The 27,321-nt window shown below is 35.8% G+C and overlaps 2 protein-coding genes across 2 annotated transcripts in view; both read left to right on the top strand.

The window, feature by feature from the left end:
* The window catches only part of LOC130054058 (uncharacterized), a 1,204,346-nt gene that overhangs the window by 846,622 nt on the left and 330,403 nt on the right, over positions 1 to 27,321 (top strand). The window lies entirely within an intron of this gene.
* On the top strand, positions 15,658 to 19,326 carry LOC125679384 (uncharacterized). Its single transcript, XM_048918584.2, has one exon. It carries the CDS (start codon positions 18,284 to 18,286, stop codon positions 19,292 to 19,294), a length of 1,011 nt encoding a protein of 336 aa, XP_048774541.2. The 5' UTR covers positions 15,658 to 18,283; the 3' UTR covers positions 19,295 to 19,326.

Here is a 27,321-nt window from a genome sequence, read left to right as displayed (position 1 = left end):
AGCAACTGCCTATGATATCATAAAGTCAAGTGTGTGAAGGACTAAAGTATTTAGAAACTGATGTTGGGTTTTATCACAATACATACAAAAAAAACTATCAGTTTATCAAGGACAATTTCAGGTTTGATTTAACATTTCAATCGACGCAAATTAACATCCTGGTTTCGAAATGTGTGCTTAATGAGGATAGCGGGTCACGTGATGTTGTGACCCCAGATATAACAATTGCGTCTCTTACCAATCAGCTTATTGTGAAGAAAAACAGTATTATTCAACTTCGTTTGATACCACTGTGATAGATTCGATATGTTTTTTTTTTTTTACATCAATATTTTTATTAGACACTATTCCTCTATTGAAACCCTAACAATTTTTGTCAACACGAAAACGACGAATGGAATTAAGAGGGAATCAGCTATATAACCTACTGCATATCGTGCAAACTAATGTACACTCACCTACTCGTTTGTTTGTATTATTTATGATTTAGAATCATTCAATTAATTAGTTATGTTCCTCGTTTATATACCTAAAATAAACTATTTTGTATGTATCTGAATATTTTCCTCCATAATCCATTGAACAGTCAAGGGTCAATGGAACATATATTTAGGAAGAAATGATGTAAACATGGCGAGATCAAAGTAAAAGTAGTTGCTAAAAACAATACATGAATTAGGCAGATGTTTTTATTAGCATATATGATATACATGTATATTTAATCTTTAATTATGAACGTTGTCATGGCTAAAATAGACATAATGACCTCTTCCTAAAAATGTGTAAACGGCGTTGCTCAATGATCATTCAATTATCTGTCTGAGAAAACTTTAAATATAATGAATACCTGTTTAAATATCACGCTTTATGGTTCAATCGAGATGTTTCGTTATATGTAGGAAAGAAATATGGATGTTTCTCCACAGAAATAGATAATTGTTTTTGTAATAATTACAGTAGTGGTCGATACCATACCACCCGCTAGCAAAATAGAACTCACAGGAACCGTTAATTTTGTCAGTAATAATTGTAGCAGTTGTCTATATCATACCATCTGTTTTACTAGGGGTGGTATGGTATAGCCAATACTATTACTATCACCTCCTGTGATTCCTCGTTGATCAGAATACAAACAACATCAGGTACGCATTGAAAAGTGGGCATTTCTATAAGATCACCATTTATTGAGAACCACCAACAACCAGTTTGAACTTCACGCAAGTGATTTGAAAACAAACACTAAAGGGCATATTGTAACATAGAGAAATATTTAATTTAAAAATCGTAGCACAGCACATTTGGATAATATTACAAACCACAATTATAACATCATCAAATCCCGTGGCGATCCGGATTGAAATAGGCCCACAGTACCCCTTACTTGTCATAAGAGGCGATTAAAGTTGTATGTTGTATTACGACAATTTTTTTCCATGTTGCAAAAACGCTATTAAATCATCGCACGTATGTAGTTACGAGGATGTATGACCTGTCATACATTTTTTCACCTGTTTTAACCAAACTAATTTGATTTTAACCAAAATTATTTGATTTTAACCAAAATTATTTGATTTTAATCAAAATTATTTGATTTTAAATCTCTGTTTACAAACACACGCGTCACTCTGCCATTTCAAGTGACAGTCACGTCATCAGTTCAAACATTCAAATCATCGGTGGTCTTGTCTGTGTAAAGCTATGTATTTTGTAACAACAGTACCGTGCCTTAAGTTTAATAGAAATAAAAATATCAAATTCCTCTTAGTAATTCATTGTTTTACGCCCTTTCAGCCTTACAATTAGACAGAATACAGCATGTTGATTCCCTGGACGCGTGTGGGGTTATTTATAGACACCTGACAATGTATAATTTAAAAGTCATCCGGAATACCTCGAGCCTTTCACAGTAAAACACCTTGTTTTTCGATGAAAGGCCCGAGGTGTTCCGGATGATTTTATTTTATATATCCTTGGACGAATTTGGACCCGGTTTTATGACACTCTAGTTTTCCATTTAGCTTTTACAAATTTACTGTTATTTCGAATTTCCAAAATATCGGCTTGAGCATCACTGAAGAGACATTATTTGTCGAAATACGCATCCGGTGCATCAAAATTCGTACCGTGTAGGTTTTACATTACGACCCCTGGGTCGAGGCCTCTGCTGGTGTTCTGTTAGTCCCCGAGGATCTCTAAAATCCAGGAGCTAAGTACTACGTTACTAGCTTGCAAATACGGATGTATATTTAATTGCTGGAATAAAATTTAGAAAATCATTTCAAAATTAAGGATTATCTCCCTGATACATAGCTCTTATCCTTGAACGAATATGGCTCCAGTTTTTGACACACTAGTTTTCGTTTTAGCTCTTACAAATTGATTGTTATTTCGAATTTCCAAACTTTCGGCTTGAACATCACTGAAGAGATATTATGTGTCGAAATGCGCATCTGGTGCATCAAAATTGGTACCGTATAGGTTTTACATGTACCACACTTGTTTACTTTCTAAATAATCTTCTTGCTGTTTTCTTTCACATGCAAATGTTTTCAAGCATGTAATTAAGAAAAAATTTATAACTTTTAACATTAATTGATCTGCTTGAAAGTAATGATGTACAAACATAATACATGAACATCCGATCATACAGCTTTAAATTTGGGTGAGAACGCAAAAAACCGAGGTCCCGTATCACAGCAGATGTGGTATGATAAAGATCCCTCCCTCCTCAAAGACCGTAAGCATTGATCATAAGCCTAAATTTGCAGCCCTTCACATGCAATGGTTGGTGATGTCTCCATATGAGTGAAAGATTCTTTTGATTTCATCAATAAAATATGTTCAAAACAAAACAAAGATTCTCGAGAGAAACGTTAATCATATAATCAATCAATGTAACACCATCAAGAAGTGTCTCCGTGTTCTGACGCTAAATACTTAGGTCGTCAACACTCACCAAACAGTGACACCTTGTCCGTTTTGTGGATATGAGTTAATCCTTATTGAAGTAAACGAAGGAAAAGGTGGTGGTCTGTAAACATATGCCTCTGCCGGACATGACGGAAACTGAAGACGGCGTTCAATTGAGTTGGTGCACAGAATCCCCCATAGTCTGAAGATGTATTGAAAATTCTTATTGAAAATATAAGTAGCATCAAAACACTTTATATTAATTGAATATTATTTATATTCAATATCAAAATAGAAGTACAAAATGTATTTCAACAGCATATATAAGCATGTTAATGTAATGACGTCGTTTGACTTGAGAATGATAAAAATGTAGGTGGATAATAACTTAACATAGGTAATTGGAGTTTTGTCAGGTTTCACGACTACTATATCCCCTAAACTCAAGTGCCACTGTGCTGCTCCAGTCGCTCTAGCTTGTTGTCAGGTGCCATTTTCGTTGGAGTGTAGGGTGGCTACACAGAATCTGAAGAATGTCCATTAGAACATGTTGATATTGTTCCTATCATAGTGCCCTTTGTAATATTCAGATGCCAATGAGAGTTCATGCCACAGATGCCATATTTCTGTAGAAGCTTTCCTTATCTTGATTCTGATACAAGGAACTGTCGTTCATCGTTTGGCTTCACTTTCAGTCGCAATGGGAAATATTGGAGTCCTCATTCTCACTTTCCTCTCGAGCATCATAGTTTGGATCTTGATAATCACCATCATCACTGTCGACGTCTTCATCACTGATTTGATCTGACTAGTGGATTGTCTAGACTGTTGATGGGATGGTAAAAGACCAACACCCACTATTAAAGACATTTCATCAAACAGACTCGAACACTGAACACCAGTAGACACTGTAGTTGCGATTGATGATGGAAACGATACTTGAATGCGTCTTGTCCGTTGAGGAACTGGGATGAAATATTGACACCGCTTACATCAGGTTTCTATTAAACTTACCGGATTTATGGTTACATATTTCTCCTTAGTTATTGTTACAGAGTCAGCCTGGGCCTCACCTGACACTGTGTTTGTAGTAGATACTTTGTATGCGGTTCCCTCAGGGGCACTGGAATGGATGGAATGCAGGTTCTTATCTGTCGCATTTTCAACTACCTCTAATACGTGGATTTTCTTAAATGAATTGATAGTGTTTAAAAACATACATAAACTGTATATTTATAAATATATGAATGTAAAACGTATACGGTACATGTATCATGCCATACAGTTTGTATAGAAAAAATACAGGGGATACTTTTTACAAATGAAACGGATCTAATCTAATTCCCTTCATTTTTCTTAAAGAGTTTTATCACTGTTCGTTATCTTCATCTTTCATTCATGTAGGTCTAAATTTGCGGTACTTAACCTAAAGCTGTTGGTGTCTTAAAATAAGAAATGAGTGAAAATCCTCAACCAGTCGTAAAAGCAATCAATCATTAACCCTTCCCCCTCCTGAATTTTAAAAGGTGTGAAAAACTATATATTGAGGTATAATAAGTCGTATGCCACTACTTAACCTTCATCCATGTATTTTAAATTTGAAAGATTTTGAATATTAGTCAAATGAACATGTTAGGATTTGTTTGTTTTGATATATCTATTTATTCTTGTCAAGAATTTTAGACAAAGTCGTGTGAAGGCATCTTCTCTGACTATCCACCCCCTTTCCCTGAAAAACGATGCTACGTCAATATAGAATTGGGCACACACGGACTCCTGGACACACCAGAGGTGGGATCAGGTGCGTAGAAGGAGTAAACATCCCCTGTTGAACGGTCACATCCGCCGTGAGCCCTATATCCTGATCAGGTAATCGGAGTAAACCTTAGTCAACATGTGCCAGGAATGGCTTACCAATCGGTATGAAACACGTCAGACAGCATTTAACCAAATGATCAATTGCACTGGCTCGGTTTAACGACCATTCGATTTGCTATAAATACTGCGAAATATGATTTGAAAATTCCCATTTCCAATTTGTCTCAACAGCCCAATTATTTTATGAAATGATGTCCTCGTTTATTAACTTTTTTTTTTTACTTCAATAACGTTTTGTTTATTTTCATTTCTCTGTGGTGTGTTTCTATGTAACGGTGGTGACGAATCTTTGTACAACTTCAAACGATTTGCATGAGATTTGCATGAACTGACGACCGATGTTCTATGTCATCATAATAGCATCGTAACCTAAATGAATGCAGTTAGTTTACCTTTGGACTTTCCAATTAAGGCCCAAGCTTATGTTTATTTCCCGGTTTTTAGGTTCATAACGTTAAGTAATACTTGACCCCTTAATTGAAATGGAGGAAATGTTGTTAGTTTATCACATATCTCTTTGTATATGTTGTATACCTCTTTAACAATTTCTTTTGCAATGTTTTGTACGATATTTTACTTTATACATCAAATCTTGTTTAAGCGCTTAATTCAACTATTCCGAGAATATTAAAGCAATATAATTTCTAATATCAAGTCTGTCAAGATTATGCCAGACAATGGGGTTGAATATGAAAAAGAACTTGATACCTTGTCTAAATGGATATCAGATATAAAAGGAATATTAAAATCACGCATAAACACACCCAAAAAAGTGCGTACTTCTGTGTTTAGTACACGAGAAATGATTGAAGGATTAAATAGGTTAAACGAGGAATATGTTTTAGTTGCAGTTAACAAAGCTTGTAACATTTTCATTCTTTGTATGGCTCATGATTACAACTGTATATTAATCGAGCTTGGCATTTATCCACATTTGGTAAGTGTACGTATACTCCAACTTCCCTTTCAAAAGATAATTATTTTTTTTCAGTTAAAAAAAATTAATATCACAATCAATGGGACGGATATCTATGAGTTACCGTACCTATATTGGATTCATAAACTTCCTTAAAAACCCTTACATGTATCGATGCATTGCTGGATCTATTAAGCCCCTTTTTGTGCTCCTCACGAAAATGTGAACAGTTCTGAAGGAGAAACCTCAAACATTTTGTCAGAATGGATAATAGAGGAATATCAAAATCACTCATAAACACACCAAAACAAAAGTGCGCACTTCTGTGTTTAGTAAACGAGAAACGATAAAATGATTAGATAGGTTACATGAGGAATATGTTTTAGCTGCAGTTGACAAAGCTTGTAACAATATTTCTTTTCTTGCTTCACAAAAACCCTTACAAGTATAGATGCATTGCTGGATCCAGTAAATGTTCTACTGATAAGTTGACGATATAGGGTTTCCAATAGTATCGTATAACGTCAACATTTCGCAAATTTTATGATCGTTATAACGATCTAATTAACCATTAGAACCTGTCATTGGATACGATGTTTTCTGCCACGTTTCATACAAGTTGAGGCCGTTCTTTGTACATTGAATTTGACTACAGATTACTTTGCCCAAACGATATATAAGGCTCACGACGGGTGTGATTGGTCAACAGGGGAGTATTACGTGTACTCCTCCTAGGTACCTGATCCCACCTCTGATGTGTCCAGGAGTCCGTGTATTCCCAACTCACTATTTTGTATGGCTTATAGGATTTATGAGATTGATTACTGTACGTTATTTTCACCTTTAATCAGCCTATTGACATTGATTCTTTTGACAGGAGGCGCGAAGAAATTCCGAGAGAGTTGAATTATACTTTTTTATGATACATTGCTTTGTGGGCAATAAGAACTTGTGTCAAGTCTTGTAACTTTAAACAAAGTTTGATACTGGTTCGCATATATATATATATATATATATATATATATATATATATATATAATCCAAATAGAAAGAGTTGATATCACACAGTCAAAATAATTCAATAAAAAAAGCAGGAAAATATTCAGTTCCAAAATATATTTAAATCACGAGCGCTTTCTGGATTAATCCAGAAAGCGCTAAATATATTTTGGAACTGTATATTTTCCTGCCTTTATATATATATATCCAATAATAAAAGTTAAGAAACACAAAACTCGAATAACATTTCACTGTTAGCGTTTTCAGCTTTAATGCCTCTTCACATATTTTATAACTGTCTGAAGAGGCATTGAAGCCGAAAGCTCTAACAGTGAAATGTTATTCGAGTTTTGTGTTTCTTGACTTTTATTATTGGATGTATTTACTGTATCAAATACCGAATTCTTATATATATATATATATATATATATATATATATATATATATATATATATATATATTAGTATGGCACACACAATTATTTTTTAATTTTTTAAATATGAAAGATGAATATCTCAATTCAGACATACAACGCATAATGTAAATATATAAATACAACTTTTATCATTTTATAAACTAAAGATATGAACATGGAATTGTTAAACCAATAACCAATGCTAAATTCTAAAACGTAAATACCGGTATATGGATAGAATTATTAAATAAATAGAATTAAAATCACAAACCAAACGAAAAACTGAACTGATACTCAAATAATTAGAACTAGAATTTAAAGTGCAAACTCAATAGAAATCTTAGTAACCATAAAATTGTTGCATTGGTATCTGTCTATACTATAACTGACAATCATAACAAAAACTTCATTACATTTTTCAGCTTGTGATGTAGGTACCTATGGACACAATTGCTCTGGAAGGTGTGTTTATGGATCGTATGGATTTGGATGTTCAAAGAAGTGTAACTGTTCACGTGATCAGTTTTGCGACGCAAGTATAGAATGCTCATATAATATCAGCGGTAAATATTTACCATAAAATGCTGAAATGAAAAAAGAAGTTTAACAGCACATGTACATGCTAGATTGCTGCATTTTGATGATGTTATTATCAAAATACAAGTCTTCAAGAGGGAAGGGAGATACTTTCGTTTATGTGAATGATGTTATTGTTAATTGAAGCAGATGATTCAATATCTTTTTTACATTCCATTTACAACTTTATAAAAGTGATATTTTGAGGTTTGAATAAACACATTTACAAATGAGGAAAACTAAATTTAAAACGAACAAGTATTGAAAAATATAGATTTATATCAGGCGTATATAGTCTTTATGTTCATCCATATATAATACCATACTGATAAGATCACAATTAATTTCTGGGTTAGTCAATGTTTGTTTGGCTTCCTTCAGTATGCAGAGTATGGAGTAGCGTCTGGTGAGGTAGTTGTTGGAGTTATCTTTCCATGACGCAATCCTGGGCTGTTTTATGGAGGTGCTGTATCGCCCAATAAACAATAACCCCTCCCAGTCTTCCTGATATGGTCCAGAAAAAATGGAAGAACCAGTACATCTGGTATCAGGTTGACTACAGGAGCTGTCAGAGAGAGTATCATGTTAATGAGACTGTCCGCCTGTGGGGCTCCACTCTAGATTTTTCTGTTGGGCCTGTCTCCCTTAGCCTTTGTCGATACAACGACGAACCACAAGACAGTGGTGTTTCTACTTGAAACAGTAGGCGGGGGTCAGTCGATGGGTACCAGGGCATATTCACACACCGGTGGGTCATGCATGTTACTCCTGGAGGACTCACCACCTTTCTTGTCAGGTTATCCCGCCCAGCGCCCTGTCGCTCCGTCAGTAGACTCTGTGCATAACCGACTAGAAGGTGCTACTACGCGGGTATGTTAAGGCAGGTCATGCTTCATTTATGCACGTAAACTGCATAATTTTTAACATCTGTCTTACACAGAAAGATGGAGGTACTAACTCTTAAAAACTATTTTGATTGTTTACATGAGAATATTTTGTATCATAACAACATGACAAACATGCTCTTCCGTATGACGTTATCGCATGACTGTTATAAATAGATCATGGAGGTACTTTAATAGAAAATGTAAAAGTAGCACATTATCCCAAGATTTAAATATTGGTCTAACTGGTGATAATGACGGTTAAACACCCATAGTATATCAGAATTACTGATAGAATCCTACCACTTTCAATAAGAAATAATTATTGAACATTTAAACACGAAGCCATCTAGCCCATGTTTTACATTTTGCACTGATGTTATGCAGTTTTCTTTACAGTTTTCTTAACAGACGATTCTATCAGTAATTACCGTGTACATTAGTTTATGACCTTTCACACGGTGTATAAAAAGTCTCAAAAGTATGCGGCCTAATGTGCTACTTTTGCAGTTTTATTTCAGTGTGTGACAGAGGAAAAGCGGATCGACATGCTAAATGGGATGTTTTCTCCGTTAAACAAAATTGTCAATGAATGATATCAACATACCTTCTTAATATCAATAAATTCTCAGCGTTTCACATATATATTCCATATATCCCATGTCATATATTTCAAATACTCCACATTTTGTCGATATTTTGCATGGCACACATAAACAAATTCCTTGCATGTGTCAACGTCACTCGATGTATAGTCATGACGTCATCAGTTTACTTTCATATCGATCAGACAGAAATTACATAACAGCAGTATAGCATTTCGAATTTCGTTGGATCTTAGTAGCTGCATGGCTTATTTTATACATAGATAAAACTTAAATGAAAAATAAAATCGAAATTTAATATATACTTAGTGATATACTTATTTCAATTATGACGTCACATTGTTTCGAGGATTTTATCCCAGTAAAAATTTTCATAACCTGCCTTAATGTACCCGCGTAAGGACACAATTGTACAGGAGAGGCCATATGCAAGAGTCATACGAGAAGGGACCACCTGGCTAAAACATCGCATATTATTGCCTTGCAAGTTAGCGGGTCGTCCAGCCCAGACCCCACAGTTCCCCTAAGTAAACTGCAGATATACATATATATTCGTTATATATATATATTCGTTTTTATATCCAAGAAAACTCTTAAAAATCCTTTGCTCTATTGCCCAAACGTACTGTGCGACTACATATGCCAAAAGTGGTGTAAATCAATTGTGGATTCTAAACAAAGAACTTCTTTTCTCAAACCAACAACATCAAAACGTATGACTTTTCAACACTTTACACGACCATTCCTCACGATAAATTAAAGACTATACGTTTTGACATCATAGACAGTTGCTTCCTCGACAAAAATGGAAAACTCAAATATTCCTATCTAGTGATCAGTTATCCAATAAACTACGCCACTCTGATTCCACGCACAAGTACTCTGAAGTTGATATTTAAAAATATGCTGGAGTTCCTCATTGACAATGTCTTCGTGGTCTTTGATGATCAAGTCTTCCAACAGTCTGCTGGAATCCCCATGGGCACGAATTGTGGTTCTTTGTTAGCTGACCTGTTTTTATATTCCTATGGAGCAGTATTTATTCAAAAACTTATACGTAAGAAGAAAAATTCTTCCTGTGGCCTTCATTTCGACATTTAGATATATAGACGACATATTATCTATTAACAACAAGAGATCTTTGTAAAACACATATGTCCCCGTTGGTGCAAAGTTGAAAAGTATTATACACACACACACACACACCGTGTAATTGATACTAGTATCCAAAATATTGATCAGACAATCTCTTCCTATCCCAAGAGTGGATTGACCATGTGACATGAAAATCAATAGGGGTCATCTACTCTTTATGCTGTACCAGTGTACCAAGTTTGGTGTCAATCAAGCAAATAATTCTTAAAATATAGGAGACAATATATTACTATTTTCAGTTCAACCATTAACTTTTGACAGTGTGACCTCAAAATCAATAGGAGTCATCTTCTCTTGAAGATGTACCAGTGTACTAAGTTTGATGTCTGTCAAGCAAAGGGTTCTCAAGATATTGAGCGGAGATTATACTCCTATGTCCATAGTAGATTGACCCTTGATCTTTGACCCTTTGTCCTGAAAAACAATAGGGGTCCTCTTCTACTTATAACCAACCCACATATGAACTATCATTTTCATCAAGTGAATGGTTCTCAATATATTGAGCGGACAACATGTGGTCTACCAACCGACCGACAGGTGCGAATCAATATCACTCTCTTCTTTGAAGGGGGGCATGATGATAATTTTCATTCATATGCCGATTCGATGTATCCAAGTGAACTCAAAATAAAAGACACCACAGAGTCATCCATTTCTACTTCATACATATATATTTCATTGACAGTAGATATTAACGGCAAACTAACCACTCAACTTTATGACAAACGGGATGATTTCAACTTCTCCATCGTCAATTTCCCATATGTATTTAGCAATATTCCATTATCACCTGGATATGGTGTTTATATCTCTCAACTCATTCGATACGCAAGAGCTTTTTATGCTTATCGTCAGTGTTTAAATCGAAGCAGGCTACTGACAAACAAGTCGATGGTGCAGTATTTCCAACAGTCTCGTTTAAAATCAGCATTTCGCAAATTTTATGGTGCCTATGTTGGCAATTTCTTTCCTTATTCTGATGTATTTATTCAGCAGCCAGAGTAATTTTTCCCCTCTATCTTCTTTCTCTTTACTTCTATCTTTGGTATGAAAGTCTATCATAAGTGTGAAAGTGAGTGTTGTGTATTTAACATTGAGTTCCCATACCCACTGGTCATGTAGGAGCAGTTGTAAAATTCCTGACTAAAACAATTGAATAAATGTGTTGAACAAAAAAAATATGCTGGTTATAACGATCTACTTTGCCAATACAACCTATCGTTGGGTCAAATTATGTATGATGTTTTCATACCGATTGTTTGACCGTTCTTGGCACACTGATTTTGACTACGGATAACTACGTTTCCTGATCAAGATATAGGGCTCACAGCGGGTGTGATCGGTCAACAACAAATGTTTACTCTTCCTAGGCATCTGACCTCACCTCTGGTAAATCCAGGGGTGAGTGGTTGCCCAAAGTTCTATATTCTATTGCTTATAGGAGTTATGAAATGGATCACTGTTCGTTATCTTCACCTTTCATTTATCAATTTACTGGAATCAATCTTTGTAACTTTCATGTTTATTTGCTCCTTCGCAAACCTAGTCATCAGTAAACGGTTTTTTGTATTAAGTTGTCCCAGCCAATTAATTTTGTATATTTTGGTATATTACGTCATTTTGTTGTTCCCCGTCGTAACGCGGAAGGGGACATAAAAATACCGGCGTCCGTCCCACTTCACTTTGTGGACCCGACTCCTCAGATACCACTCAACGGATTTTGGTCATATTTTGTAGGATTGGTAGTCACCATGTGTAGTTGATCTTAATACGCTGCCATGTTGATTCGACAACTTTACAGGAGTCATGGGACTTTGTTGAATTTGTACATGCTACACTATAGGAACACTTTGTGGACGTAACTCTTCAGAAACCGCTCAACAGATTTTGTTCATATTATGTAAGATCGTTAGTCACCATGTGTTGTTGATCATATTGTGTCGGCATTTTCATTCGACAATTTTCACAGGAGTTATGGGACTTAGTTAGAATTTGTACATGCTACTCTATAGGAACACTTTGTCGATGGAACTCCGTAGAGACTGCTGTTCGGATTTTGTTCAAATTTTGCAAGATTGTTAGTCACAATATGTAGTTGATAACATTTCACCACAATTTACATTTTACAGGAGTTAAGGGAATTTTGTGCTTCAACTTTTTTTTAGGCGGCGGGGGACATATGGATACGCATAGCAATCTTGTTTGAACTTGGTTTATTACGTCATTTGTTTGATCATGATAATAAATGACATGTTCACTTAAAATGTTGTGTTATTTCATTAGATACTTCAATGATTATCCAGTAACAAAAACCGAGCTACGGAATGCCAGAGTTTTTGCTCGTGTATGGGTTTTTCTATTTCAAAATTGCGGAATATAAAACTGTTTATTTTTTGTGTGTACTTATATATAACTTTTTGAGATATCGATATGTCATTTTTAGTACATTGTTGATAATCATAAAATATAATATCAGAATGGTTGTTAGCATATTTAATCTTTATCATTACATAACACACGTAATTGATGTCATGTGTATATATTGTTGTAGGCGAAACGGAAACAAGTGCAGGTATGTAATATCCACTTCTTTTTCTTAAAAAATAAAATGTGGAGTTAGATGAAGAATTTAAATATGCAGACCTTTAAAAGGATGGGTATTGTAATGATAGCCATTACGTAACGAATGCGATGCATTTGCGAAAAAGGAGCATATCAATCTGAATAAATAGTTCGTCTGAAAATTCATGACTGGGAATTCCCATAGTTTTTAGAGAATCCTGAAAGTAGCCAAGTGGATGGTAACTATAACGCATAGCTTAATTTACTAAACGCGTGTTTCAGTACTCAATTTGGTAAATATCGCGTTCAATTCGCCTTAATGGCAGCCTAATTAGCATTGTTTGCATTAATGGACAGTATTTATTGTATTGAAACAGAAAAAAACATTGGATTTTGGAATGAAATTGTGATTGAGAGATACCTCGCATGACTGAAAATGATCGTTTGCGTCCTATTGGGATGCTGGAAACTGAGGTGTCTCAAAGCAATGTGGCAAGACAGATTGGAGTTTATATTAACACTGTAAATGCTTTATGGAGACGATATCAGGAAACTGGTACCGTTCGAGACCGCCCATAATCAGGACGCCCGCGTGTGACATCACATCGGCAAAATACGAATATACGGACGTTATATTTACTTCATTGTTATTTCGGACTTCAAACATTTCGGTTGAGCATCACTGAAGATACATTATTTGTCGAAACGCGCATCTGGTGCATCAAAATTGGTACCATATAAGTTTTACATTTGCGTAATCGATTCCAATCGGCTTCTTTGACCGATATGGCATCGGCGGGTAAGTCCTCGTACCGTAAGGAACAAATTGCGAGAGGCAGCATCCGTCCTCAACGTCCTGCTATCCGTCCCGTTCTGCTCTAGTGTCAACATGCAAGGTTAGCGTGGTGTAGGAGGCATTGTCGTTTCAATGACAGATATTTGGCGGAAGTTCTGTTTACAAACGAGTCGAGATTCGTGTTCGGCTTACCGTTGTGTCGGGTAACGTTACATTGACGCCTGTGTGATTCAGCGCGGCAATTAGATGTATATATATATATATATATATATATATATATATATATATATATATATATATATATATGGGGCAATCGTTAAGGGTCATATGAAACGATTTCTAACAGGGGTATTTTTTTAAAAACGAATTCTTGTTTCATAAACCTTGATTCATGAATTCCCACACTTAGCCCAATTTTTCAAAATATATCGTTTCATATGACTTTTAAATGTGTGTCTCGCTAACAATTCCACGATATGTTGGTATATGTATCCATATTGTTTGTTGTAGAAATGTGGATGGTGAATGTATCCATCATGGTCGTCAGTTTTGCCGGAGCAGTCCTTTTGGTGACTATTGCCGTTATACTTGTGAAGAGGTAACTTGGTCGTTGATCAATCTTATGGTCTCCTTGGATGATCCACTATTTCACTCAGTTATACTGCCTCCGTGGCCGAGTGGTTAAAGCATTGCGCTCAAAATCACACAGCCTGTCACCTATGGTCGGCGCGGGTTCGAATTCCGCTCGCGCCGGTAAATGAGAAAGTTTCCCAGTTTGCTTTTGGAGGGTCGGTGGTCTCTTCCCAGGTAAATTGTATCTGGGTTCTCTCTTTCACGAATAAAAACTGGGCCTATAGTTTCTATGCGCTGTATAATCTTTGTGTTAATAATCATTGATAATATACTAATAAAAGACCTGCAAGAGCTATAAAGATAATGATAAAACAATACAAAGAATTAAAATAAAACATGGTAGTAAAATGACGAAGTGGTTGACTTTGAGTTGACAAGATACAATTGGCATACAGGGCCTCCGTGGCCGAGTGGTTAGAGCATCGCGCTCAATATCACACGGCCTCTTACCTCTGTCGGCGCGGGTTCGAATCCCGCTCGCGCGGTAAAGTGAGAAAGTTTCCCAGTTTACTTTCGGAAGGTCGGTGGTCTCTTCCCAGGTACATTGTATCTGGATTCTCTCTTCCACCAATAAAAACTGGGTGCCACCAGATAACTGAAAAATTGTTGAGTGTGGCGAAAAACATCAAAACAATCTATCAAACAAAGAATCAACAGGTATTCGTCTGCTGGATCAAAATTCAGTTTGCAAGAGCTTGCACATGGAAACCTTGATATTACATTGAATTTTACATTCACAGGACATATTCACGCTTGAATAAGAGTGTTTTTAGGTTCTTGCGGATTGATCCATGTGCTTCAAGCTCTCGAAGTTCCAGTGGCAGTTTATTCCACAATTGATGTTCATGTATCACATACACAACAGTGAAATGTCAGAGTTTTTGTCTTCCGTTCTTCGTTTCAATTCAAATTTATACTGTGACAGTGTAATATAAAATTAAATACTTCGAAATAGTTTGATAGTATTTGGCAAAAGATTTACAATTGAATTAATTAGAGGATAAAAGTCCAAACATATTTCAGGCAATATATCATTCATATGTCGAATCGATGTATTCCTGTGAACTCGAAGTAAAAGACACCACAGAGTCGTCCAGTTCTGCTTCATACTTAGATATTTTATTGAAAGTAGATATTAACGGCAAACTAACAACTCAACTTCATGACAAACGGGATGACTTCAGCTTCTCCATCGTCAACTTCCCATATCTATGTAGCAATATTCCATTATCATCTTATTATGGTGTTTATATCTCTCAACCGATTCGATACTTATCTCCTCTGTATCGATTCAGTTGAGAGCCATCAACATCAGATGCAGGCGATAATGATATTTTGCTACATAACTATGGGAAATTGACCATGGAGAAGCTGCAGTCATATACATGTGTATTATGAATTTTTTAGCTGTACTTCAAGATGAAGAACATTCATATATCATGTTAATTATTAAGTTCAAATAAACATTGAAGGACCTATACGACTTGTTGCAAAATCTCAGGATTAAACATGTGTAATGCCATTTTAATTTTTATGATTATCAATATAGATGAAAGGAAGGAGACTGCAACTAATGTTGTCTCTTTGAATCTAAAGCGAGAGTAGACCAGTCAAGCAAATGAAAATTGATGATATTCAGATTTTAGAATTACGTCAAAAACTGCTAATCAGAAAATAATGAATTATGTATTTATTTTAGACAGAGAGTGATGAATGCGACTACCCAGTGATATTATTGTAAATAATATGTTTTATGCATTTATATGTAACAATACACCGGTGCATTATTTTGCCGGCTTGTGACGTAACAATGCACTAGTACATATGTGACGTTAGATTATCTCTTGACGTCATAAATTACTGGGTGACGTTATCAGTATATTGTTATTGTCGTTAGACGTCCGACTTGTTTTAAGCGAATCATAAGAAAAGATAAGAAAAGTAGCGGATTCAGATAATACTTCAAATGTAAGTGCTGATATCTTTCTGTTTTGATTCGTTTTTTCTTCATCGGAACCTGGGTACTGTGAAGGGTGAAATCCGGCGTTTTTACATTAATTATGGCAGATCTAACTGTGGTAGCGGTGATTGGACATTCATACATCAGAAGACTTGACACGTTTGTAAAAGTTAATTCGGGTTATGTAAATCTTTGTTTAGACCAAAGTCGATTCTCCGTAACGATTCGTGGTCAAGGAGGATTAACAGTGAGAGGCTTAGCGACATCTAAATCGCTGTGCAAATTTTCCCGAGCCCCAGACATTTGTTTTTTGCAAATCGGGGGCAACGATGTGTTACTAAATTCACCTGCAAGGATTGTAAGAGACCTCATTTCTCTTACGGACTTTCTGATTCATGGTACGGGAGTCAAACACATGATTGTAGGTCAACTTATTCGTCGTGACCCCAAGAAATCACCGCCTGGATATAACGACGCGGTCGTTGAAATAAACCAGATCCTGAACTCTGCGTGTGCATCCTTACCAAATGTGACATTTTGGAAACACAGGGGGTTTTGGGATAACCTCCAGTACCTTGGGCCCGATGGAGTACATCTGTCTACAAAATCTCTTAACAATGAGCCAGTACCTATGGTCAAATACCTGAACAGCATTAAATATGCGGTGATCAACACTTGCAGGCGACTGAGGCCAGTATATAAATGAATTAATTAGATTATGTTGAAGTATGACATCGTCTTGCATCGCATCTAGCTCTTAAGTTTACAAATTGCAAGACAAGTTTATAGTTTTTAAGAACATTTAGGTTGTGATATAAATAATGTTAACGTCATGGGTCAATGACAATACAAACAATTATAATATTATATATGAAGTTGGCTCTCGAAATACATTGATCACTGTTCGTTATCTTCACCTTGCATTTAGAATAAGGATTTCTAAGTATCGATATTATTTGTCCAAGACGTTAGTTCTAGCTTTTTTAAAGAAATTGGTTTGCTATGTGAACTGCCAGTACATGATCTCTAAGTAATTCATGTTACTGTTTCTACGATGTTGGTTCACTATATCTCAGTACATGATCTCTAAGTAATTCATGCTACTGTTTCTAAGAAATTGGTTTGCTATGTGAACTGCCAGTACATGATCTCTAAGTAATTCATGTTACTGTTTCTAAGTTGTGAGTTCACGATGCCTCAGTACTTGATCTCTAAGTAATTCATGTTACTGTTTCTAAGTTGTGAGTTCACGATGCCTCAGTACTTGATCTCTAAGTAATTCATGTTACTGTTTTTAAGAAATTGGTTTGCTATGTGGACTGCCAGTACATGATCTCTAAGTAATTTGTATTACTGTTTCTAAGATGCTAGTCCACTAGTTGCCAGTACATGATCTCTAAGTATTTTAGGTAACTGTTTCTAAGAAAGTGGTTTGCTATGTGGTCTGACAATACATGATATAAGTAAGTACTGTTTCCAATATGTTAGTTCACTATGTCTCGGTACATGATCTATAAGTAATTCATACTACTGTTTCTAAGATTAGTTCACTATGTCTCAGTACTATATCTCAAGTTATTCCTGTTACTGTTTAAATAAAAAATGGTTTACTATGTGATCTGACAGTATATAATCTCTACATTCTACATTGATGTTACTGTTTCTAAGACGCGAGTTCACTAGATACCAGCATATATTCTTTTAGTAATCGGGGTTACTGTTTCTAAGTAATTGGTTACTTTGTGGACTGTCAATACGAGCTGTTTAAGTAATTACAGGCATCGGATCTAAAATGTTAGTTCAGTCTGTACCAGTACATGATCTATAAGTAATTCATGTTACTGTTACAGATATAGTTTACGCTATTAATTCTAAGAGCAACTAAATTTGGCAAAAGCTTTAAGTGGGAAATATCATGTAATTGTAGCAGGGGTTATTCTCCTCATACATGTATTGTAACTATAATAATAATTGCATTTTCCTCAGTTGTAACCATGCCGAAGAAGCGGCCAGCCGCAAACGAGTCTGTAAAAATATCAAAAAGAACTAAAATTGATAACCAGTCGGCGAAAGCAGTCAATCAGCCACTAAGCATCGATTACGAGAAATTAGCTGCAGAGATTTTGAAACAGCAAAATGACAGCAAGAATCAAAACCATGTAGAAACGGAGGAATCAGCAGAGTCAACTATAGCTCAGTCCTCTGGCACTGTGGATCAACCGAATATACCTGACACTAACAATAACATCTCTACTTTAATTAACCAAATATTTAATACAGGTGAGCCAGCAAAACCCATGGTTTCGCATCCTATCTCTCTTTCTGATGGGATCCCTCTTGCTGCAGTGGTAGCACAACGCACAAAACAGAAAATCTGGGAAAACCAGTACATAGATTTGCGTGTGTTGCTGCAGCAGCGTGAGGATCCTGTCTCGTTGAATATTGCTGCTGGGTCTGTGACAATTCAGCAGCAGGGGTCAACAAAACCCAAAACATCACTGACTATTAATCAGTGGACAGACGCTTTCTTGATTTTCATAGCAATATATCTTGAAAAAGCTCCGAACCAAGCACTGCATTTGTTAAAGTATTGTTTCTTTATCAGGGAAATGCACAAAATGTTAGGGGAGGGGGCTTGGAGAATTTACGATGAAAATTTTCGACAATTGAAAGAAACAGTAGATGTGCCATGGCAAAAGCCGATCGAGGAACTCAGAGTAAAAGCTGTCACTGGTGCATATGTATACCATGCAGCCCAACAGCCCTTTCGGAAAGGGTCAAGCAGAGCGCAAATGCGTTTCTGCTATGCCTTTAATAATGGAGAACAGTGTCAAAATGACCCATGCCCTTACTCACACACATGTCAAACATGTCATGGAAACCATTCAAGAACCAATTGTAGAGGGAATAAGAAAAAGCAATCCTCAAATATCAAATCAAGAGCATCAACAGCCTCAGGGGGGATTTCTGCTCCCAACACCAGTTATCCCAGACAAGCTAAATGACTTTCTGGTCCAATACGATAGATCTCTTTCAGATTACTTAGTGCAAGGGTTTAAAAAGGGTTTTCGGTTGGGCTGTGTTGCTGACCCACATATATCTCATATATCAAAAAATCACAAATCAACAGCAGATCACCCCAGTATCATTGACGATTATGTTCAAACTGGAATTAAAAAAGGTAGAATAGCTGGGCCATTTGATGAACCCCCTTTAGAACATTTCACTGTGTCACCTTTAGGATTAGTGCTAAAAAGTACTTCAGGGAATTTTAGAATTATCTACGACCTTTCTTTCCCTAAAAATCAGTCTGTTAATGCCAACATACCAATTTTCGGCGGTTCACTATGATTCAATTGACAATATTGTCTATTTGGTTCAGAAATTTGGGCAATATAGTTTAATGGCAAAATCTGACATTGAAGATGCCTTTAGAATAGTTCCAATTCATCCACTAGACTATCACCTTTTAGGCTTTCGTTGGCGAGATTCATTTTATTATGATATGTGTTTACCAATGGGAGCAAGTAGCAGTTGTCAGATCTTTGAAGCACTTAGCTGTGCGTTACAGTGGATAATGGAAAACGTTTTTAAGGCAGCAGGTATTTCTCATATCCTGGATGATTTTTTCTTTATAGGCCCACCGAACTCGTCACAATGTAGAGATGATCTAACAAGTTTCTTATTTATATGCAAACAAGTGGGTATCCCGATAAAGATGCAAAAAACACAACCCCCTACAACAAAGTTAACTATATATGGGATTGAGGTAGATACTGAAGCTATGGAATGTAGACTTCCTTATGAAAAAGTTGTCAAGGTTAACAAAATGCTAAACCAACTGGAAAAATGCAAAAAGGTATCATTAAAAGAATTACAATCAGCCATAGGTCTCTTAAATTTTGCATGTGGGGTTGTAGTACCAGGCAGAGCTTTTTTGCGGCGCTTAATCAATCTTACCTGTGGTTTAGATGATTCTACAAGGTATATTAAGTTAGATATGGAAGCTAGAGCTGACTTAGCTACCTGGTCAGATTTTATTCAACACTTTAATGGCAAGTCAGTTTTCTTAGATAAGGAATGGATGTCTTCGGATCATTTAAATTTACAAACTGATGCATCAGGGTCACAAGGTTATGCAGCAGTGCTAGGTTCTAAATGGTTTGCAAATAAGTGGTCAGATGCTCTTGCGCAATATCAGATATGTATCAAAGAACTTTTCCCAATTGTAATTGCTTTAGAAATATGGTGTCAGGAACTTCGGAACAAGAAAATTCTATTTCTATCTGATAATATGGCGGTAGTGGATGTTATCAATAAGCAGTCAGCAAAAGAACATAATCTTATGAAATTGTTACGACGGCTTGTGCTACTGTCGATGCAATACAATATTCATTTCAGAGCTAAACATGTTTCAGGAAAATCTAATGTACTGGCTGACAGGCTCTCTCGTTTAAAATTTCAGGAAGCTTTCAGGGAAGCTCCATACTTGGCCAAACAACCAACACACGTCCCATGCCAGCTTTTGCACATTTGACACCAGTGGCATGCGACTTAATACAAGCCTCTCTCAACCCTGCTACAAAAAATGCATATCTACATACATGGGATAAGTTGTGTCATTGGTCAGCATCAAAGCTTACTCTCCCATTACAAATCTCTACAATTTGTAACTTTTTGGCTCACCTATATGAAAACAATTATTCGGCAAGCACTTTAGCATCACAGGTTTCCGCCATTTCATTTCTTCATAAAATTTTAAACTTGCCAGACCCATCCCAAAATTTTCTAGTACAAAAATTGTTAAAAGGCTGTCAAAAATCATGTCATGGGGCAGACTCGCGACTCCCAATAACAGGGGAAATTCTCATGAAACTCATCAATGCCATACATCATACATGCTCCAATTTTCTTCACCGTGTTCTATTGAAAGCATTGTTTCTCACTGCCTTTTTTGGATTTTTCAGACTAGGGGAATTAGTTACCAAGTCAAAACAGGCTATAGTTCAAGTAATGCAAAGGTCAGACGTCCATTTCGAAGCAAAAGAGGGGAAGTTAAGCAGTGTAAGCTTAATTTTACGTCATGCAAAAACTATGCAAGCTGACCAATCAATTACTATTTGCTTAGAGGTCCAGCCTGACAGGGAATTCTGTCCAGTTTTTGCTCTCTTTCACTATTTGCGTAAATTCAAACATTCAAGTGGTCCCCTTTTTCAGTTTATTAACGGGGTCCCAGTTGCACATTCATTTGTTTCAAAACAATTAGAGGCAGCCATTTCATTCATGGGTTTGAAACCAAAATTGTACAAAGGTCACAGTTTTCGAATCGGAGCAGCAACACATGCAGCTAGGTTAGGTTTTTCTGAAAATGCGATACAGCGAATGGGTCGATGGAAGTCCGATGCTGTTAAGAGATATATAAGGACGTGTTCTTTTACTCTTTCAATCTAATGAGTCAGATTATGTCTGTCATATTCCCTTGTAGGTGTCACTAGATCACTCGACATTCGATGGGTCAGATTATGTCTGCCATCCTCCCTGAGACCGTCTTCAGATAAACATTAGATGGGTCAGATTACGTCTGCCATCCTCCCATAGACCATTAAATGGGTCAGATTATGTCTGCCATCCTCCCATAGACCGTCTTCATATCAACATTAGATGGGTCAGATTATGTCTGTCATCATTCTATGACTCTTAGTATATGTAAGTTATTAGTGATGAGTAGCCTCAGTAGGCCAGCTTATGTCTGCTACTTCCTCCTACACCTGTGCTGCTAGTATACATGTACTCCTGTTTGTGATAAATATGTTACACTGATGTAATCCAGGTCATAGAATCAGGGGTTTTGCTGGCTAGTTGAAATTGTATAAGTATTATGTGGTGTTATGTATTATTGAATTTCCTTTTCTCAAGATTCTGATATTAGAGAGGATTTTCTTTGCTCTGGCATGTTTATATGTTGTTTCCCTTGGGTGGCGGAAAATCCAATGTTTGTTGGATTTTGGTGGCCTATTGTTTGTTGCCACCTTATTTTTCATCATAGTGATTATAATTTTCACACTATATCTTAACATGTAACTTTGGGAGATCCTAAACCAAGTCTATGTACAATTTGATAAGAAAGTAGGATCTCCCTAATTGTTTATTTTGATATCTTCTTGTCATCAATAAATGACAATTTTACAACTACAATAATTACTTGTTTGTTGAGATGAAAAATAACTAGCTGCGGGAAATATGTTTTAACTTCTAGATTTATCATATAGAAGGCATAAAGTGATATTATTGTAAATAATATGTTTTATGCATTTATATGTAACAATACACCGGTGCATTATTTTGCCGGCTTGTGACGTAACAATGCACTAGTACATATGTGACGTTAGATTATCTCTTGACGTCATAAATTACTGGGTGACGTTATCAGTATATTGTTATTGTCGTTAGACGTCCGACTTGTTTTAAGCGAATCATAAGAAAAGATACCCACCGCCACCCCTTCAACCATCCTGCTGTATATATATTTTACACGTTGTCATTTGACTATAGTTGTGGCCTATTGTTTGTTGCCACCTTATTTTTCATCATAGTGATTATAATTTTCACACTATATCTTAACATGTAACTTTGGGAGATCCTAAACCAAGTCTATGTACAATTGGAAAAGAAAGTAGGATCTCCCTAATTGTTTATTTTGATATCTTCTTGTCATCAATAAATGACAATTTTACAACTACAATAATTACTTGTTTGTTGAGATGAAAAATAACTAGCTGCGGGAAATATGTTTTAACTTCTAGATTTATCATATAGAAGGCATAAATGGATTTTATCTGGGAGAAAGCAGGCCTGTTGCTGATACAACCTCTGAAAGTTATATGAGAGTGGAAGAAAATATCTACAATGAACCTGAACTTGTTTCTTTGGATTACATTGATCCTGTTGATAATAGCGATAAAGATAACTCTATCATGAACAGGCATGACAGACCACGAGAAAAAAGAGAAGATGGGACGAAAGAAAAATCTTCAATACTGTCCCTCCTCATGAGGAAAAGAAAGGAATCTGAATTCGATAAAGTGGACATGGGATACATAGATATTATGGAAATTAGTTCCGGCACAGATTCACTTCCAGCATCACCACCACTAACAACATTAACTACAACAGCGACAACATCTACAATGACAGCATCAACCCTCCCACTACAAACGACATCACAATTAACAACAAAACCACCAGCACGATTTCCACCAGTAGAAAAGAGAAAAAATCAATTAACAACAGCACTTACAAAAGAATTACACCAATCAGTAGCACGTGGGACGAACACCACGATACAACCAACTGTCGCAAAAGCAAATACAAGCACATCGCCTTTAGAATCAGCAATATATACACAATCATCAACATCTCTTGGAGTGAAAGTAACAAAACAGCCTTCATCTCCATTCACCGTCACAACAGAAATAATAACACGGCCACATTCAGCAAAACCAGAAACAAGCAAGCTATCATCAGTAGCACTGATAGAATTACCGTCAGACACCCTATCAGAACCAATAAAAACGACAGATCCAACCACACTACATATACCACCGACGAGAAAAAACGTAAAAACAAAGACGTTTTTGCAACCACAACCTACTACAACAGGACAAACCAATTCAAAATGCATACAACATATCATAGATTTATACGAAACCGCGCAGAGTAAACAATAAGTTATATCTCATATTTCAACCATTTCAAGACTTATAAAATGTGGCATTAATCATCTATCTGAAGAAGTCGTAAACAGATTTATGTCTTAAAATGCTGAGAAAGGTCACCGCAGCTAGTTTTTGTTATATCATATATAAACATAAGGCAAATTGAGTATGAAAAATGTCATTTATTCAAATGACGAACTAGATAACAAACTACTAACAAGGGTATCAGACTCACAAACAATCCACTGAAAATGTAGACAGAAAATAAACAATGACAAAACAGATTGTAGTGTACATGTTGGAATTGTGGCTGAGGTTTTCTATCTGATTTAAAGTATTCCCAAGATCAATGGAAAGAATACCGGACTATGACATAAATCTATACTTATAAATTAACACATGTTGCCAATAAACTCCGAAACGCTTGCTCTAGAGTTACTGCTTTCACCTTTAATATTGTTTTATAAGTGAGGTGAAGTCCGTAAGCTATAATAGAATATTACCTCATTAGTAAATATCGTAAAATTAATTAAAAATCTAATTTCGTTTTCGATTAACTATCCCGAAATAACACGAATGAGAGTAAAGTGGCGGATCTAAGCCAGTTTCTTTCTTTTTTTTATGACAACTTAAAAGATAATATGATATAAAGTTAATCCGTTGTTAATCGATGCTTGATTTTGATGTTATAGAAGATATAAGTTTTGATAATTGTCGAATAAAAACAATATACCTGTTCGTTTCCTCAATCCGTGATTTTAGTCTTGACTCAGCTTATGGAAACTTCCAGAACGAAGCGAGGCAACATCATACAACCAATTGCACATTCTCGGGCCTTTCCGGCAAGCCGAGAAGTTGCGATTTGTTGACAACATGATCAGCATAAAATTGTGTAGATGTTCAATGTTAGTTATGATAGTTTTGACTAGACCAATATTTATTATTTTATGGAGATTTATAGTTATATTATTCATGTACATCTCATTCAACTAATGACACCTCCTCCCCTCCCCTTTTCGATGTTCTTAATCTTTTCCGTGTTTATAGAAGTCTGTTACAACTGAATTTTTGTAATAATTTATTAACAGTTACTCATAAAAAGTGAAGATAACGAAAGGTGATCAATCTCATAACCCCTATAAGCAATAGAAAATAGAGAGTTGGGCAAACACGGACCCCTGATCAGGTGAACGGAGTTATCCGTTTACCTGATCAGAATATGTACAAACAAATGGATAAACACAAAAAAGTTTTTATTTTGGTTGAACATGTTTTGTGATGACATATATCTTGAAAGTAAGTAATAAGTCGAAAACTGTCCAATATGGTAGATATCGAATGATCCGTGACTGTTCTTGGAAGTCTGCGCCTAATAACTTAAAAGATTTTATTGAAATTATGTTGTATACTACCTCACAATGTCCAAGAAATCAGGCCACTGTTTACAATATAGCAGTTTTTCTGGTGGTAATTCCAGTGGTGCATCCAGGGGGTCGAAACCACCCCCTTTCGTCAGACAACTTTGCTACAAAGGGTAAAAATCACGCATTGTGACCCCCCCCCCCCTTGAACACCAAAATTAATGGTAGACCCCTTTTTAAAAAAGAAAATGTCTGGATACGTCCCTTGCATTCATATACGTGTATTGCATCATGTTTTTCATTATTGCGTTTGACGATAAGAAACGATATGGATCCATAATTTGGAGCTCCAAGTGACAAATAATCAGGTTTTATTTACTGTATATGCTGTCGATAAATACAACATAACTAATGCGCGCAATTATTTAAAAAAATGTTCCTAAATTCGTTTGAATTAAAAATATCGTTCAATCAATTCATGTCCGCAACAATTCAAGCACACATAAGAAAAAAATCCTCTATGTAATATTATTTGATTCTGATTTCCCGCGCTTGTGCGGGATTTCATCTAGTGAATACATATTTCATTACATAGGGCATCCAGCAATAAAATTGGGGAAATAACTCGCATTTGTTAAAGGTACAAAATTTTGACAATGTTACCGCGACGGAACTGGTAACTGATGGTCATCCTGTAATAGGAACACAGTTTAGCTGTAAAATACCGAGTTAGAAACGATGAATTCGCATAGCATGTAATGTATTTTGAAATAAAATTTAATTTCATATTGTGATTCAACCCTACCCACTGGGGCCATGATTTGAGCAAACTTGAATCTACACTACCTAATGATACATGTATAGTTGCATATTAATATGCAAGTAATCAAGACTGCTATTTTTGAGAATTTCTTTCATACTATATCCAATTTAAAACTTCGATCCCTTATTGTGATTTCACCATACCTCCGGTATCTGAACAACTTTGAATCGGTATTCTCTAAGGATGTTTTCACATAAGTTTCGTCTTTTCTGGCCCAGTAGTTCTTGAGAAGAGGATTTTGAAAGAATTCCACAATCTATTCACCATTTCTTAGTTATCTCTCTTTAAAGGGGGTGTGATCCTACATATGGACAATTGTGGACTCCCTTCTCCCAATTATGCTTTATGGCAAGTTTGGTTGAAATTGGTCTAGCAGTTCTGGAGAAGTTCAAATGTGTACAATTTACGGACAATGGGCAAAATGAGACCAGAAAAGCTCACTTGAGCTTTTAGCTAAGGTGAGCTAAACAGAGATTTTTTTCTAATAGAAAATATCCGCAACAAAACATAATTCCTTCCAAATATTCTGTGACGTCTAACGTTTTGTTTTTTGAATTGAACTCTTGGATGAATACATAATTTATGTACAATGTTAAAACACAAGACTATGTCTTTATTTAAACATCTTACATGCGCAGACAGCACCTTTTAGCTGATAAACTTGTATTAATCCAAAAAACTTCATTGTATCAAATTACATTTTAAAAATATATCACCAACATTCATAAACTAACAAATCAATCATTACAAAAACAAAGCAATACTATAGCCTCCTAACGACCTTCTCCATGCACACCAAAAGCTGGGTATATTTCTAGGGGGAATACCTGGCGGTATATTTGAATACCATATTGTAATATTTCTAAATACTCCAGTACACCAAAAGCTGGGTATATTTCTAGGGGGAATACCTGTATATTTGAATACCATATTTTAATATTTCTAAATCCTTCAGTAGCCTTTTCAGCCACATAAATATATTTTACACATGTTGTAAAGTTGTTGCTCATTCTAAACTTTTTATGATTTCAGTCCCCATGTCCTTAAAGAATTACACATAAATATCACTGTACCTGGGTATCATCGCATGCATGCTAATCAACAAACACAATTTGTTAACCTTGAGAGTATTA

The sequence above is a fragment of the Ostrea edulis genome, chromosome 1 (genome assembly GCF_947568905.1).
Source record: "Ostrea edulis chromosome 1, xbOstEdul1.1, whole genome shotgun sequence".
Lineage (NCBI taxonomy): Eukaryota > Metazoa > Mollusca > Bivalvia > Ostreida > Ostreidae > Ostrea > Ostrea edulis.
Note: the sequence above shows the minus strand (reverse complement) of the source record. Positions and strands in the feature narration are given on the sequence as shown.

Bases quoted from the DNA above. Each gene is read 5' to 3' on its own strand.
- LOC125679384 (XM_048918584.2), top strand. From the start codon at position 18,284: ATGCCGAAGAAGCGGCCAGCCGCAAACGAGTCTGTAAAAATATCAAAA.